Source organism: Octopus sinensis, linkage group LG3 (genome assembly GCF_006345805.1).
Source record: "Octopus sinensis linkage group LG3, ASM634580v1, whole genome shotgun sequence".
NCBI lineage: Eukaryota > Metazoa > Mollusca > Cephalopoda > Octopoda > Octopodidae > Octopus > Octopus sinensis.
The window spans coordinates 144,741,598-144,755,702 of NC_042999.1; the positions used below are offsets into that span (position 1 = coordinate 144,741,598).

At 34.7% G+C, this 14,105-nt stretch overlaps 1 protein-coding gene across 1 annotated transcript in view; it reads left to right on the plus strand.

Moving 5' to 3' along the window:
• The window catches only part of LOC115209832 (UDP-galactose transporter senju-like), a 43,665-nt gene that overhangs the window by 17,244 nt on the left and 12,316 nt on the right, over positions 1–14,105 (plus strand). The window contains exon 2 of the mRNA XM_029778395.2: positions 11,997–12,114. Within this exon, the coding sequence (XP_029634255.1) occupies positions 11,997–12,114 (118 nt within the window). The remainder of the gene's footprint in view (positions 1–11,996; positions 12,115–14,105) is intronic.

The window sequence follows — 14,105 nt, forward strand, 5'->3', positions numbered from 1 at the left end:
TGAAAAATTAGAAGTTTATAAAATAATTAAAATAAATGAAAATAGATTAAAGAATTTTAGCTTAATTTATGTTTATTATAGTATGTATTTCAGTATTTAGTATTTAAATTATTTAGACTTTACAATTTGTCCAGTATATTAATTTTTTTTCCTTATTCTTACAGCTAAAATACATTTGTAATTTTAATAGCTTAAATATATATTTCTATCTATTTCTTCTATAAATTCTATTTACGCCATATTTTTACACGATATATTTCTTATAAACGCTAAGTTTGATGTTTTACATTTAAATTGTTAGTTAATGAAAATCCTTTGACAAGATAAGTTATATTTTTATTTTAAGAAATATTGTTAAACGCTTTTTGATAATTTATAGTTAATACACGTATTTTTTAATATATTTATGTGATAATTAGTATAAGTTAAAATAAGTACATTATTATTATTTATTATTATTATTATTTATTTATTTTTTATTATTTATTAACTTAGACCTGATAAGTGACTATATTTTTGAATAGAATTAATTTTAGTTCGATTTAATTTTGAATCGAATTGATATTATTATCTATTTGAAAACAAAACTGGCCTGAATGTCTATCCTCGCCAAACAATTCATGTCTGTAATGCAAGCCATATGCTACAAATGTGTCCCAGAGAGAAAGGCCACTGTACACAAGAGCAAAATCCCCAGAGAGAGGAAAATTCTAATGAGACGGCGTACAAAAGTTTCAAATCGCCTAAACAAACAAATTGAAAGCAGTGTAAAGTCCCACCTGAAAATAAAACTGTTGGAAATTGAAAAATGTCTGCAACTCTCCCATGAAAAAGAGAGAGCAGACAAAGAAGCCTGAGCTATAGACAACATAAAATCTAACTCCAGAGCTTTCTACAGGTATGCCAAAGAAACAGCTACGGTGCACTGTAGGATAGGGCCACTCCTTGAAAAGGATGGCACACTCACAGGAAATCCAATGAGGGTAAATGAAATACTAAATGAGCAATTCAAGAGTATTTTCACTCCACCCCTATACCACTGCAGATATAAAATCAGAGGCAGCGATGATTGATTACATCAATATAAGGGAAGACAATGTAATAAAGGCTATTGATGAAATGAAAACAAACTCAGCTACTGGCCCCAATGGATTCCCAGCAATCATTCTAAAAGTATGTAAGAGAGTCCTAGCAAGACCACTGCAGTTCCTCTTTCAGAGCTTCCTTGCAACTGGTAAACTCCCAAGAAAACTGAACGAAGGTAAAATATGCCCTATTCATAAAGGAGGTAGCAGAGCGGAGGCCAAGAACTACAGACCTATCTCTCTGACCTCACACATCAGCAAGGTCATGGAACGAATAGTCAGAAGGAAACTAATCACCTTCCTTGAAGAAAATGACTTGCTGTCTGACACCCAACTTGGTTTCCGACCAGGAAGAAGCTGCTTAACTCAGCTCCTACAACACTATGACTGGGTGCTGAAATGACTGCTCAACCACTCAAATGTGGAAGTCATATATCTCGACTTTGCAAAGGCCTTTGATAAAGTCGACCATGGAATGATATGTCACAAACTGCGTGATCTTGGCATAGTTGGAAAATTGGGAGAATGGCTTCATGACTTTTTGAAGGATAGAAGTCAGGTGGTAGTAGCCAATGGGGCCACTTCCATTAACACGCAAATAGTGAGCAGTGTTCTGCAAGGCACTGTTTTGGGACCACTACTGTTCATAATGGCCCTCTCAGACATGCCCTCAGCCACGCAGAGAGCCACGATCACAAGTTATGCATATGATACAAAAGTTTCACAGGCAGTACAGAACCCTGAAGACACTAAGCACCTGCAATGTGAGCTGGACAAAATATACAATGCTAGCATGGGTTGGACAATTTTGACTGAGGGCTGGCAAACCAGATGGCTGCACCCGGCTCCAATCTTCATTTGGCAGAGTTTCTACAGCTGGGTGCCCTTCCTAACGCCAAAATTATAATAATAATATAGCTGAAGTGAGGTCAGTCACATTTTCTTTCTCTTCTGGTCGCGAGAGTAAGATCTGCTTGGGTAGTCTAGGAAATGATATTCAGGCAACATGCTCCTTTTAGAGTTTCTTTTAACCGAGTGAGCTCTTCCACACTTGACAATCTTGCTAGTTTTATTATCTCGCTGTTGCGGACCATATGTCCCTGCTGCAGTTTTTTTGTAACTAATGCAGGTGTCTTGTTACAAAGTTTCTTCACCTGAATTCATTACAGTCTCTAGGTTTCAGCATCATGCAAAAGAATTAATAGGGTGACTAATATAAAGTCTTGTACATTTTTCAAATGAGTGCTGCCATCTTTGACATTTTCTTCATGTGTTTTAGAACTTAGCTGTAATGGCATTTTTGTCATTTGATAATATATTGAAACCAAATGTATTAGATGCAGTTGAGTATTTCCGTGATCCTCTGTTTGTACTGTGACATACGAGTGACTAATATACTTTCATCTGTATTTAGTATTTATAGTTGTTCTCTTACTAAAATATGACTATTTCTTGTTTTTATTCTTAAATAGATGACTTAGTATAAGACTATCTTATTCAATGTATCCTTACTTTTTTAAGACAAGAGGGCAGAGATTTTTAGTTATTTTGATTTGGTTGTGCACTGGAGATCAATTAATAAAATTCCTGGCCCACTGTGCATAGAAATTTTAAAAAATACTGCTTTAAAGTTAAAATTCAGAAAAATATAGAAGTTTCCTTATCTTGTTTTACAGATCATACTTGTGTATAACAGTTATGAATAATGTTTTTCAAAATCTTCAAGTATTAAATATAGATTTTATAATGTCTCAAATTCAGTCTTTGTTTTAATGTGTACATTTACATGCTTAAGGTACATTTTCTATGGTTGGATGCTCTTCCTGCTGCCAACCCTTACTTGTCTCAGAAATATTTTCCTGTGCTCAGACTTATTTTCATGGAATACTTGTTTACAAGTATCACCCACTATCTAGATGAAGAAGCACAAGCATACATATACATACTGTTGTTGAGTTTGATGTGAGGGAGATGTCTCCTTTTCTAGGAAATTGAGTGGTCACATATAGGCTTCCTTATTGGATAATTATAGTCAATGAGTAATTGGAATTGGAAACAACTTATTTTCAATACACCAAAATTTATTCAACTCCCAGTTTGATTGCTATTGAGATGAATGACATCCTCCTCCTCCTCCTCCTCCTACTACTACTACTACTACTGTTGCTGCTGCTGCTCCACTACCTCCACACAGCCATACCTGCATCTGCTCATATGTGTGTGTAAAGACACATGGCTTGGTGGTTAGGTTGTTGCACTCACAATTGCTAGATTTTAGGTTTGATTCTCAGATTAGGTGGTACATTGTGTTCTGGGGGAAAGCACTTTATTTCATGTTATTCCATTCCATTCAGCTGTAAATGGGTAACCCCCACGGCAGAATAGCCTTCTGGTCAGGAGGAATGTTGGCTTGCATGCCTAGCCAGTGTGATGGCATCAATTGAAAGCTAAAATGATGCAAATCGCATTGTGACCAATGATGTATAACATATGATAGTCTGGTTGATCATGTGTAATTGTGGAGGGAACCTGTGGAAAGGGTAGACCCAGGAAGATGTGGAAGGAAGTGGGGAAAAAGGATCTTCAGATAATATGATATGAATTTCATATTTTAATGAAACAGACATTAAAATATGAAATTCATATCATATTATCGGACACGTCTCCGAAATGGTCTGTCGATGAAACATTATCTTCGTGTATTAGTATATCCTGTTATGTTGTATAATCTCAAATTTTCTGCTGGACTCTGTGTTGTTACTTGTGAATCTTTATTACCTTGTATCTTATCGTGTGAATTATTAATTCAATAAATCTTATATTATGTTGATGTTTTATATTTTGCCTGTGTGCTTATATATATGAGCATTTTTGAATATTTTTAAATACCTACGAGTTTTTATATCATATATCGACGTTTTTTATCTATTTATGTATTTTATGGCACTTGTGCGGGTGGCACGTAAAAAGCACCCACTACACTCACGGAGTGGTTGGCGTTAGGAAGGGCATCCAGCCGTAGAAACACTGCCAGATTTGACTGGGCCTGATGAAGCCTTCTGGCTTCACAGACCCCAGTAGAACTGTCCAACCCATGCTAGCATGGAAAGCGGACGCTAAACGATGATGATGATGATGATGATATTTATGCCAACGTATTTTTAATATTTTTAAATATTAAATTTTTATATGTTTATATACTTGTATGTTTTGATACTGTATTATCTGGAACTTTATATTGATTGATTAATGTCCATTGAAAGTAGACATATATATTGAACATTCTATTGTGTAATAGGTCATGTTTCTCTAGTTTTCTGCTGATATTGCCTCCATTGAAATTATAAATTGGAACTTAGCTCAATTAGAGCACTTTAATTCTAGCCTGTTTCTGAGCATTGTTAAAATTAACATAAAATTGTAAAATTTATATATATATATATATATATGTATATATAAAATTCATATCTGGACTTTAGACTACTTACCTGATAGAGAAACTGATTGTTTTGCTTGAAAGCTATGTTGGATTTGTCTTGAGGATAAAGAAAAAAGGCAAACAGAAGAGCTGTTACTGTTCAGGCTTAGATTACCTCTGGCCGAGCAAACCTATGATCGATCAGAAGCGTGCCATCTGTGACAAGTAAGCTATTGATTGTATTACAACCAGCAGTGGTGGTTATCTTTATTTCTTGGTGTTGTAACTTCGTTGTGGTTTTGGAGATGTTGTTGAGGTGTGTGAACAGGAGGGTTGCAATGATTGGGAAATATATTTCCAGAGTATTAACATTCTGCATTGTCATTTTCAACATCTCTTGAAAAACTGTTTATGGCAGTGTGTATTGAGTCTTCCAAGGGCCAAAGTTAAGGGTTGCTGACATTGTGAATTACAATCCCAATTGTACCTGCAATCAGTTTCACTTAATCAGTTTACTCACTTGAGTAATGTTGGCTTTGAGAGCTGCAGCATCTACCTGACATCTTCCATTAGAAGCATTGCACAACGAAGAAGAGACTGCTTCCACTGGAGTTGTACTTGGTAGAGACATATCTTTTTTGGTAAGGTAGTTTAGGAAAAGTGAACTCCATTCTTACTGTCTAGTCTGTCATTTGTTGAGACAGTAGAGTGTGAGTTGAAGGAGATTTGGTGGTTATTTCTAGCAAGTTGAGGGACCACTTTTTGCAGTGGTAAACTCTATTTTCTAATATCTGTAGCTTTAAGATCTTGTGAGTTCAAATCTACCATTGACATTTTGATGAATATTTGAGTAAAGTACTCAAATTTGCGTCGTCTCAGTTTACCTAAATGTCAAGTGCAAAAAGATACCAACTCATGAGTGGGATTCATGCATTCTATTCAAGTGTATGTTTGCCTCTCATCCACATGAACCTGAGGCTCAGCACTTTCTTCTGATATTTGCTAAAAGCTTAAAATATATTTACTTTTTTTTTCTTTTATAATATAAATAGGTTTACAGAACATGGGTAGCTGAATGGGTATTGTATTGGAAAAGCAGCTAAGAGGTTAATAGTCTGAATCTTGGTACAGTTCACCTAGCTATGGATATGTACTACATTGTAGAAACAACTTCCCATTGATTACAGCATCAGCACCGTAAAAGTGGTGTGTATTTTAATTTGCTGTACTGAGTTCAATTTCTTTACTGACAATATCTTGGTGATGAATGACTTGCCAAAGGTACACTGCACAAAGGAAACTCTTAAATGTTATCCCTGATGACAAAAAGTCACCTCAATGATGGCAACATCACTTCCACCACCATTTATAATTATGTAGAGAAGACCATTAATAGTTATTTGACTTTTGCCAAAATGATATCAATACAAAATACATGATATCAATAGTTCAGTAGTAGATTCATTAGCAGATTTAAATTTTTTTTCTGAAAAACTAAATATTTTCAATATTCTTGCATTAATACTCAGTGTATGTTTAGTCAATCATAACAATGTAGGTAAAACCAAATAACCTACTTACTGAATTATTTGTTTGCTAGGTTTTATTATTGATCAAAATAAAGGATGTTTCAGATGGATTCCCATAACTATTATTGATTGCTTTCCTTCAAATATGTTTTAAGCAGCAATAACTTGCATGTAGATGACTATCATTTACTCTCCTTTACATCTCTCTTTCTCTCTCTCAGACATGCACACACATACACCCATCCACTTTTGTTACTATTTATTCTGTGACCCTCTGGCTCTCTTCCCACCCAGTTGTGTAGGAGAGAAAAAAAAAAAAAATGAATGAGGACAATGCAGAGAAGAGGGTACTTGCTTTAGTTTTGCAGGAGGTTCAACAGCTTTTCTGGTGCTGACAAATAAATAGTGACAATGTAGAGAAGGGAAAATGGCTTTATCTTGCCAGATACAAATCAATCTCCTGTACTGGTGTCATGGAAAAGTATGGCCAATGCAGACTGCAAAGAGGTTGGTGAATGACTAGAGAGAATGTAGGCTTTAGTATTGCTGGGGACGAGACAACTTTCCAATGCTGGTGCCATGAAAAAAAATGCATCCAGTATTTTCAGTAAAGGGTTGGCAATACAAAGGACATCATGCCAGAAAACGAAATGTATTTCCCCACCACTGCCCCCATGATCAGCTAGTGGTCCAGTAACTTCAAACAAGAACTGACTTGAACTGAAGCATGGAGTTTATCTTACGACTTGAATGCCACACCACTACAGAATATCACAGTGGCATGAAACTTGAAATAAGAAACAAACTTTCAGTTTCAATAAAAGAAGAAACTGTGTGGGTGTATATCATCATCATTATCATTTAACATTCATTTTCCACTTTGGCATTGTTTGGAAGGTTTGACAGGATCTGGCAAGTCACAGAGTTGTGCTGAGTTCCAGTGTCAAAATTGGTATGATTTCTACAGTTTATGCCTTTTCTAATGCCAACCACTTTACAGTGTATACTAGATACTTTTTTCATGCCACTGGCACAAGTGAGATTGTCCTGGATTAATATTTGAACCATTAAGGCCAACAGCAAATGTGGCTAACAAGGACAATCCTCACATAGAACATGCGATTGATTTAGCCACATGTAAATGTCGGAGTCAGTCATGGTTTCTGCTGTCTGGCCTTCCATTGCCATTGTCTCTCCTCTTTTTTCATTCTTTCAAACAATATAATGGCTCCCTCTTTAGTTCACAGCAGACATAATTATAAAATTGATAGGTGGCTTGAGAGAGAAAATTGTGTTTTTGAGCTAGTGATTGTGGCATGTGGCTGAGTGAATCCTTGCAAATCAATTTTTTAACATCTTTGAATGTGGTCTGTGTTTCAACAAGAGGAATAGGATCAAGTTATCTGTAAACTATTATCTAACCTATGTTTGTATGGAAATAAAGATGTTCAATTAGTGGTGATGGTGGTGATGGGGTCTAGTATATTAGACATGACAAGTTGGTAGCTTTCAGTTTTAATTCTGCTTTGTTATAACAGCTGTGAGAACTTGCATTGATTGTATTTTTTTTTCTTTGTGTAATTGATTTATTTGTTCTAGTAATAAGTTTGATGGTCTGGTCAGAATAAGTTGTGCATGCATTTAAGGACTTATCTTTTTTTAATACAAACTGTCTTCTGAATCTAGCCTCTAATGTTGACTAGCCTGTCTTTCAAACAACAATCTATTGTAACATCTGTTTATCCATTATTCTTTAGTCAAGAGTTCTTCCTTCTTTTTTCTTTCATTATGTTGTATCTCACTTGGTGACTGACATTAATATCCACATCCATTTCAGGCCATTACTAAGGATTCAGGAGAGACAGTAAATTGTTCAGTTTGAATAAGAAAAGGATTTGTCAAAAATGTTAAACAAGCAAAATTGTGATTTTACATTTTTTACTTTTGTTTTCTAAGTCCAAATTTCACCACAGTAAATGTTAACTTTTATCACCCTGAGATCACTAAAATATTTAGCAGTAATGCATATCATCATCATATAACATCTGATTTCCTTTCTAGCATGGGTCAAACAGTTTGACAAGTACAGATGAGCCAGATGACTGTGCCATGCTCTATTGTCTGTTTTTTCAAATTTTCTATGGCTGGGTGCCCTTCTTGATGGCAGTCATTTTACAGAGTATATGTTTTTTTTTCTTTTGTACCAGCACTAGCAGGGTCACCAAGCAACTTGCAAGATAGAGTTCCCTTGAATGATGGGAGTAGTATTGAGGAAGGTAGCTTTTTGCCAGTTGATATGAGGTTAAAAGAATAATAGAGAGATAGAGATAGGTGTTGTACTATAGAAGAGATACAAAGATACCCCAGTTGGAGAAGGAGGGAGAGAGAAAATAGGGATGGAAAGTAAGAAAGATGGTGGTGGGTATGTGTCAGGACATATCCTCAAGGTACTGTGGAGTGGGGTGAATATAGGTGAAGTGATACAGAAGATTGGTCTTGGTCAGTGGGCTGGGGTACAAAGGAAAATTCCATAAGAATGTGAGGAGCAATGGTTAGATGCGATAGAGATGATTATAGAAATTGATAGTGAGAGATATAGGAGTGGCTCAGGTATGTTAAATATATGAGGGAATTGGGAGTGACAGCAGATAAAAGAGGTGTTAAGGATGGAGTATAGCAGAGGGGAGAGAGTATGGCTTGAGAAAAGTAAAAGAAGAGAGGAGATGTATGTAGTATGTTCTTATTCCACTCTTAGGTGATTATGGTAGTCAAATAATACCAGAAATAGAGAAGTGATGAGTGTTAGGGAATGAGATGTAGGGAAAAAGCTTGATTGGGGGAGTGAGAATGAAGAAGTGAAGAGCTCTACACATGTAGACATTTATCAAGGTGGTTTTTGGATATCGATTCTGTTGTGGTAGATGAGTCTTCTCAGGTACAGCAAGGTGCCAGATATCTTGGTCCTTTGTCATCTCTTCTACAAGGCTCAGCATCTTGAGATCAGCTTTCAATACTTCATCCCATATTTTCCTTGGTCTCCCTCTTCCACCAGTCCCATCCATTTTAAGTGATTGCCATTTTTTAATGCAACTATCCTTATCCATATGCATCACATGACCAAACCAAGTTTTCTCTCTTGCACTCTGCATTCAATTCCTTTTATGCCTAACTTTTCTCTCAATACACTAACACTCTGTTTTGTTGCTAAAAGCTCTGAATTTTGTACACAAGCATCATACAATCTTCCTTAACTCAGAGAGATGTTTTGTTGCTAAAAGCTCTGAATTTTCTCCACCCTATTCTTATCATTCTTATACTGTGGTTATACTTCTTTGTAGCAACTGGACTTGTGTGTTTTCAAGCAGAGGAACAGAACCACACTTGATTTTAGTATTATTAAACCAAGCAAGATATACTTTTCCCCAGCATGTTGGACATCCCATCTTTGTTCAATGTCTGTCGTGACGTTAAAATGATACTGTAAATTTTTGACCTCTCCAAATTGTCACTTTCATTTAAAGTTCAGTGAGTTTGGGGAAATAAGGTTCATGTTGATCTGCTAAAGACTCTTCCTTACCACAGTCTTATATCATTCTGAGTTTATTCACTAAAATTCTTTATTCCCTCTAGTCATTTTAAGATTCAGATATCAATGTTAGACTATGCTTCACTAATGAGGTTTAATAATATCAAAACCTGTTTGGAGTTATACTGCCAAAAATTTTATTTGTTCTAGTTTTAGACAATTTAAATTCCAAGTTTGTCTTCCTTGCCTTTCTCAATCATGATTAGTCTTTAGTAAGATGTGGATTTATCATATAGCAGTCAAGTTCAGCAATAATTATAAAGCTAATATGATACTTTTAGTGTATATTAATCAGCAAAACAATATTTACTATATTGATCAGGTAGTAAACTATCAACCTCATAATACGAACCAACATCAAACATAGTAAAGTGTTCTAACAGCAAGGTATGATTTCCTTTTTCTAGTAGTTTAATGGGAGTTTTCTTTTTCCTTTCATAAGAGAAAAAAGAATAAAGGATATTTTTCATTGTGTCAATACATCTTTTTATGTTTAATATGATTCATGTGAACCTATGTTTCTTACTGAATACTTGGGTATTTAGCTATTCTTATTGATGAAAAAATTTGCTTTGGCTGGATTCACTTGAATCATAAATTTTTTTTTTATTGTTCTCCAAATATTCTTCATGTAAAAGTAGTTTTCATATTTTTACCCTACTTTTATTTTCAACATAAATGATTTAATAATAATGTTTTTATGTACAGTACCTAATTTTAGCCACAAAATAAGAAAATTAAGGGCATAGTTTTATTTTTTTGTTCTCATTTAACTCTTATGAATATACTCTTCAAAGACCTTAGTAAATAAGATTTTCTGACAGTTCATGAATAAATTTTACAAGTGCTTTCAAAATTTAAAAGCTATCATTGGCTATTTTAGGAAGATAGTAGTATGGAATATATTCATATAATATGGTATAAATTGAAATTTAGGCAAGTTTTATTCTTTGTTGCCTTATATTCCACATGATCTTCAGTGTTTTACATGTTTTGCTCTAGTATTAATATTAGTAGTGGTTATGATGGTGGTGGTGGCTGTTGTTAAATTCTGTGCTGATTTTTGAGATTGATACATGATAAAATGATTAGGGTATTTTGTAACTGGGTTGCAAGTGGGTAACTTTTCATCCTGTCAGTACTGCATTTATGGAAAAGATATTTAGCTTTTAATGGCTAGGATTTCCTGGCTACATGCATAACATGTAGAGACAAAGTTCTGTAATCAATGAGGACACTCTAAAAATGATAATTGTTTCCTTAGCTTGTAGTCTTCAGCTCAAATATTTTCATTTGTTTGCGAGATGGCAACAAGAAACCTTTACAGTGAATTACTTCTTGAACCTCAAAATGTAAAGACATATTCATATAGGTGCAGATTTGGTTGTGTTAAGAAGCTTGCTTCTTTGTCAAGTGTATACTACTATAGCCCCAGGTCCAACTAAATTCTTGTAAGTGAATTTGGTAGATGGAAACTGAAAAAAAGACTGTGTGTGTGTGCACACACACACACATACAAACATATCCGAAAAATAAACTTTGAACAAATCTATTTTTTCTTATTTTTTTCTTTTATGTGTTTCAGATCATGACCAGTTTTTTCATTCCTCTACGACCATTTTATTTTGTGTTTGTTTTCATGCTGCTATTGTATTTACTACTGTAAAGAATTTTTTTATATGCTTCCACAACCAAATCTTTCTTGCCAACTTCACATTTCTAATCAAACTTATTTAGCAAATATATCTACTTTTTTTTTCTCAACAAGTTACAATCTTAAATAGGAACACGGCTTAAAGATCAACAAATTATTTCAATTTGTTGATACTAGCATCATTCGTTACACATTTCCAATGGGACAACCACAAATTCATTGCATCTTTGATGACATGTCTATAACCCAGTGCAAGGAATTTTATAAAGCACAGTTTCTTGTTTTCTTGCTGACATTTATATCTTAATGTCAATATAAATCAAACGTGCATGCATACATACACAAACACATATATTTATATACATATACACAACAGGCTTTCATATCATTGCCTCTACCAAATTCTGTTTACAAGGTATTGATCAACTTTTGACAGTAGTGACAGATACTTGCCCAAAATGGCATGCAGTGGTATCGAATCTTGAACCACATGGTTGTGAAGCAAACACCTTAAACATTCAGCTCTGCTTGCAAATTTTGATTACATTTATAGTTTCAATAACAATATAACAATTTCAGAATGATGATACTTGATCCTTCCTTTCTTAGGAAGAGTGTTGCTCATCAATTCCAAAATAAGTTCTAATATTTGACTTGTAGGAAAGAATCTTCACCAACTTGATATTGACTGCATAATTGTTAAAAATTTAATTTTTTATTCCAGGTATTTTGGTGACATCTACAAAAACCTCAAGTAATACATATGCCTACAACACAATTACTGTAGTGCTGTTTACAGAATTTCTGAAACTTTTGGCAGCAATGCTTATATATTTAAAAAAGTAAGCCATCTTTAATTTTCATATAACCTGTGTCCTACAATGTATATTATCCTCTTTACTTGAAACTAAAATTGTTTTTCTTTTTCCTTTTCCTTATATCATCATCAGCATTTTTATATCTGCTTTTTCATATTAGCATGGGTTCATAAGGTTATTATGAACTGAGTCATGTAGTTTGGGCCTTATGTCTTCTATTATAGCCATGGGTTGACCAAAGCCTTGTGAGTGTATTTAGTAGGCAGAAAAATGAAATAAAACCATTGTGTGTGTGTGTGCACACGCATGTGTATGAGTTCACCTTTCCCTTGATTTTGCTAGTTTGCAAGGAATAGCTACCTGACATTGTTTGTTTGCAGTCCACCACAAAAGCATATCTGGGCCTGTTCCTTGTTCAATAGACTGGGAATTTACTAATTTACTTGAAAACAAGTGGGAGTTGGCAACATGATAGGTGTCTTATCATAGAAAATTCTTCTACAACACATTTTTTTCTGACACATTTTTTCCATGCAAGCATGGAAAAATAAATGATAAAATGATGATGGTCTGTGTGTGTGTGTGTGTGTGTGTGCACGTATGTGTATACACACACACACACACAAATCATCATTTTCACATTTATATATTACTTTTTTACTTGTTTCGGTTATTTGACTGTGACCATGCTGCAGCACTGCCTTTGGTCGAGCAAATTGACCCCAGGACTTATTCTTTGTAAGCCTAGTACTTATTCTATCAGTCTCTTTTGCTGAACCACTAAGTTACGGGGACGTAAACACACTAGCATTGGTTGTCAAGCGAGGTTGAGGGAACAAACACACACACACACACACACATACATATATACGACGGGCTTCTTTCAGTTTCCATTTACCAAATCCACTCACAAGGCTTTGGTTGGCCAGAGGCTATAGTAGAAGACACTTGCCCAAGGTGCCACGCTGTGGGACTGAACCCGGAACCATGTGGTTCATAAGCAAACTACTTACCACACAGCCACTCTCTCTCTCTCTCTCTATATATATATTTTTATTCTAATATAATTCGTTTGTTATAGACTTCCCTTAACACATGTACTATGACATGCAGTAACTGTCAGGAGTTATCTGAGGCATACCTACACATGTGCCCAAGGAATTTCTTTCCTCAAACTTTTCAAAAACAAATATATTTTAATGAAATTCTCTACAAATACACTTGAGATGGTATAGATTTGATGTAGATTCGGATTATATTGCTATTTATTGTGGTTATGGATTTCTTGAAGAAGAATGTAACGAGTGTCCGTATGTCTGTGTGCTATACCACCAGTTTTTATTTGCATATTAAATTCTGATATAGTTGTAATCTACATACTCTGAAATGTATTTATCAACATCTTAATTTTAAAATATCTACTTTTCCGAAAGTAACTAACTATATATGTATATATATATGTATATATACGTGTGTGTGTGTGTGTATGTATGTATGTATGTATGTATTAAAAACATTTACCATCTCAACTATTTTCAGCAAAAAAATACTTGCTGAAGGCCAGTTTTCATCAATATTTTTTTGCTGGAAATAGTTAGAAACCGTCGGTCTGGGAAATAGTTGAGATGGTAAACGTTTTTAATTTTCATTCCTTTCGAGAATTTAACCTTTTTTTGTGAAAAACTGCGGTGCATCAGCATGGCCGCAGCTCATGAGCTGAAACTAGATGAAAGGGAAAAAAATGAAAATATATATATATATATATATACACACATTTTCTTTTTTTTCTTATTCTGTAGTTTCAGCTCAGAGCTGCGGCCATGCTGATGCACCGCAGTTTTGCTTCACTGTTATTACTGAGATCCTCCTCCAATATGTGGCACTTGGTGAAGAGTGGAGTTTGATGTAGCTACCCTCATTTGCACCTCTTGCTGTGAGGTAGGTTCATCTGGTACTCTCGACAGGAAGAGGTCCAGCTTTGATTTAAAAACACATATATCTACATTGTACGGATT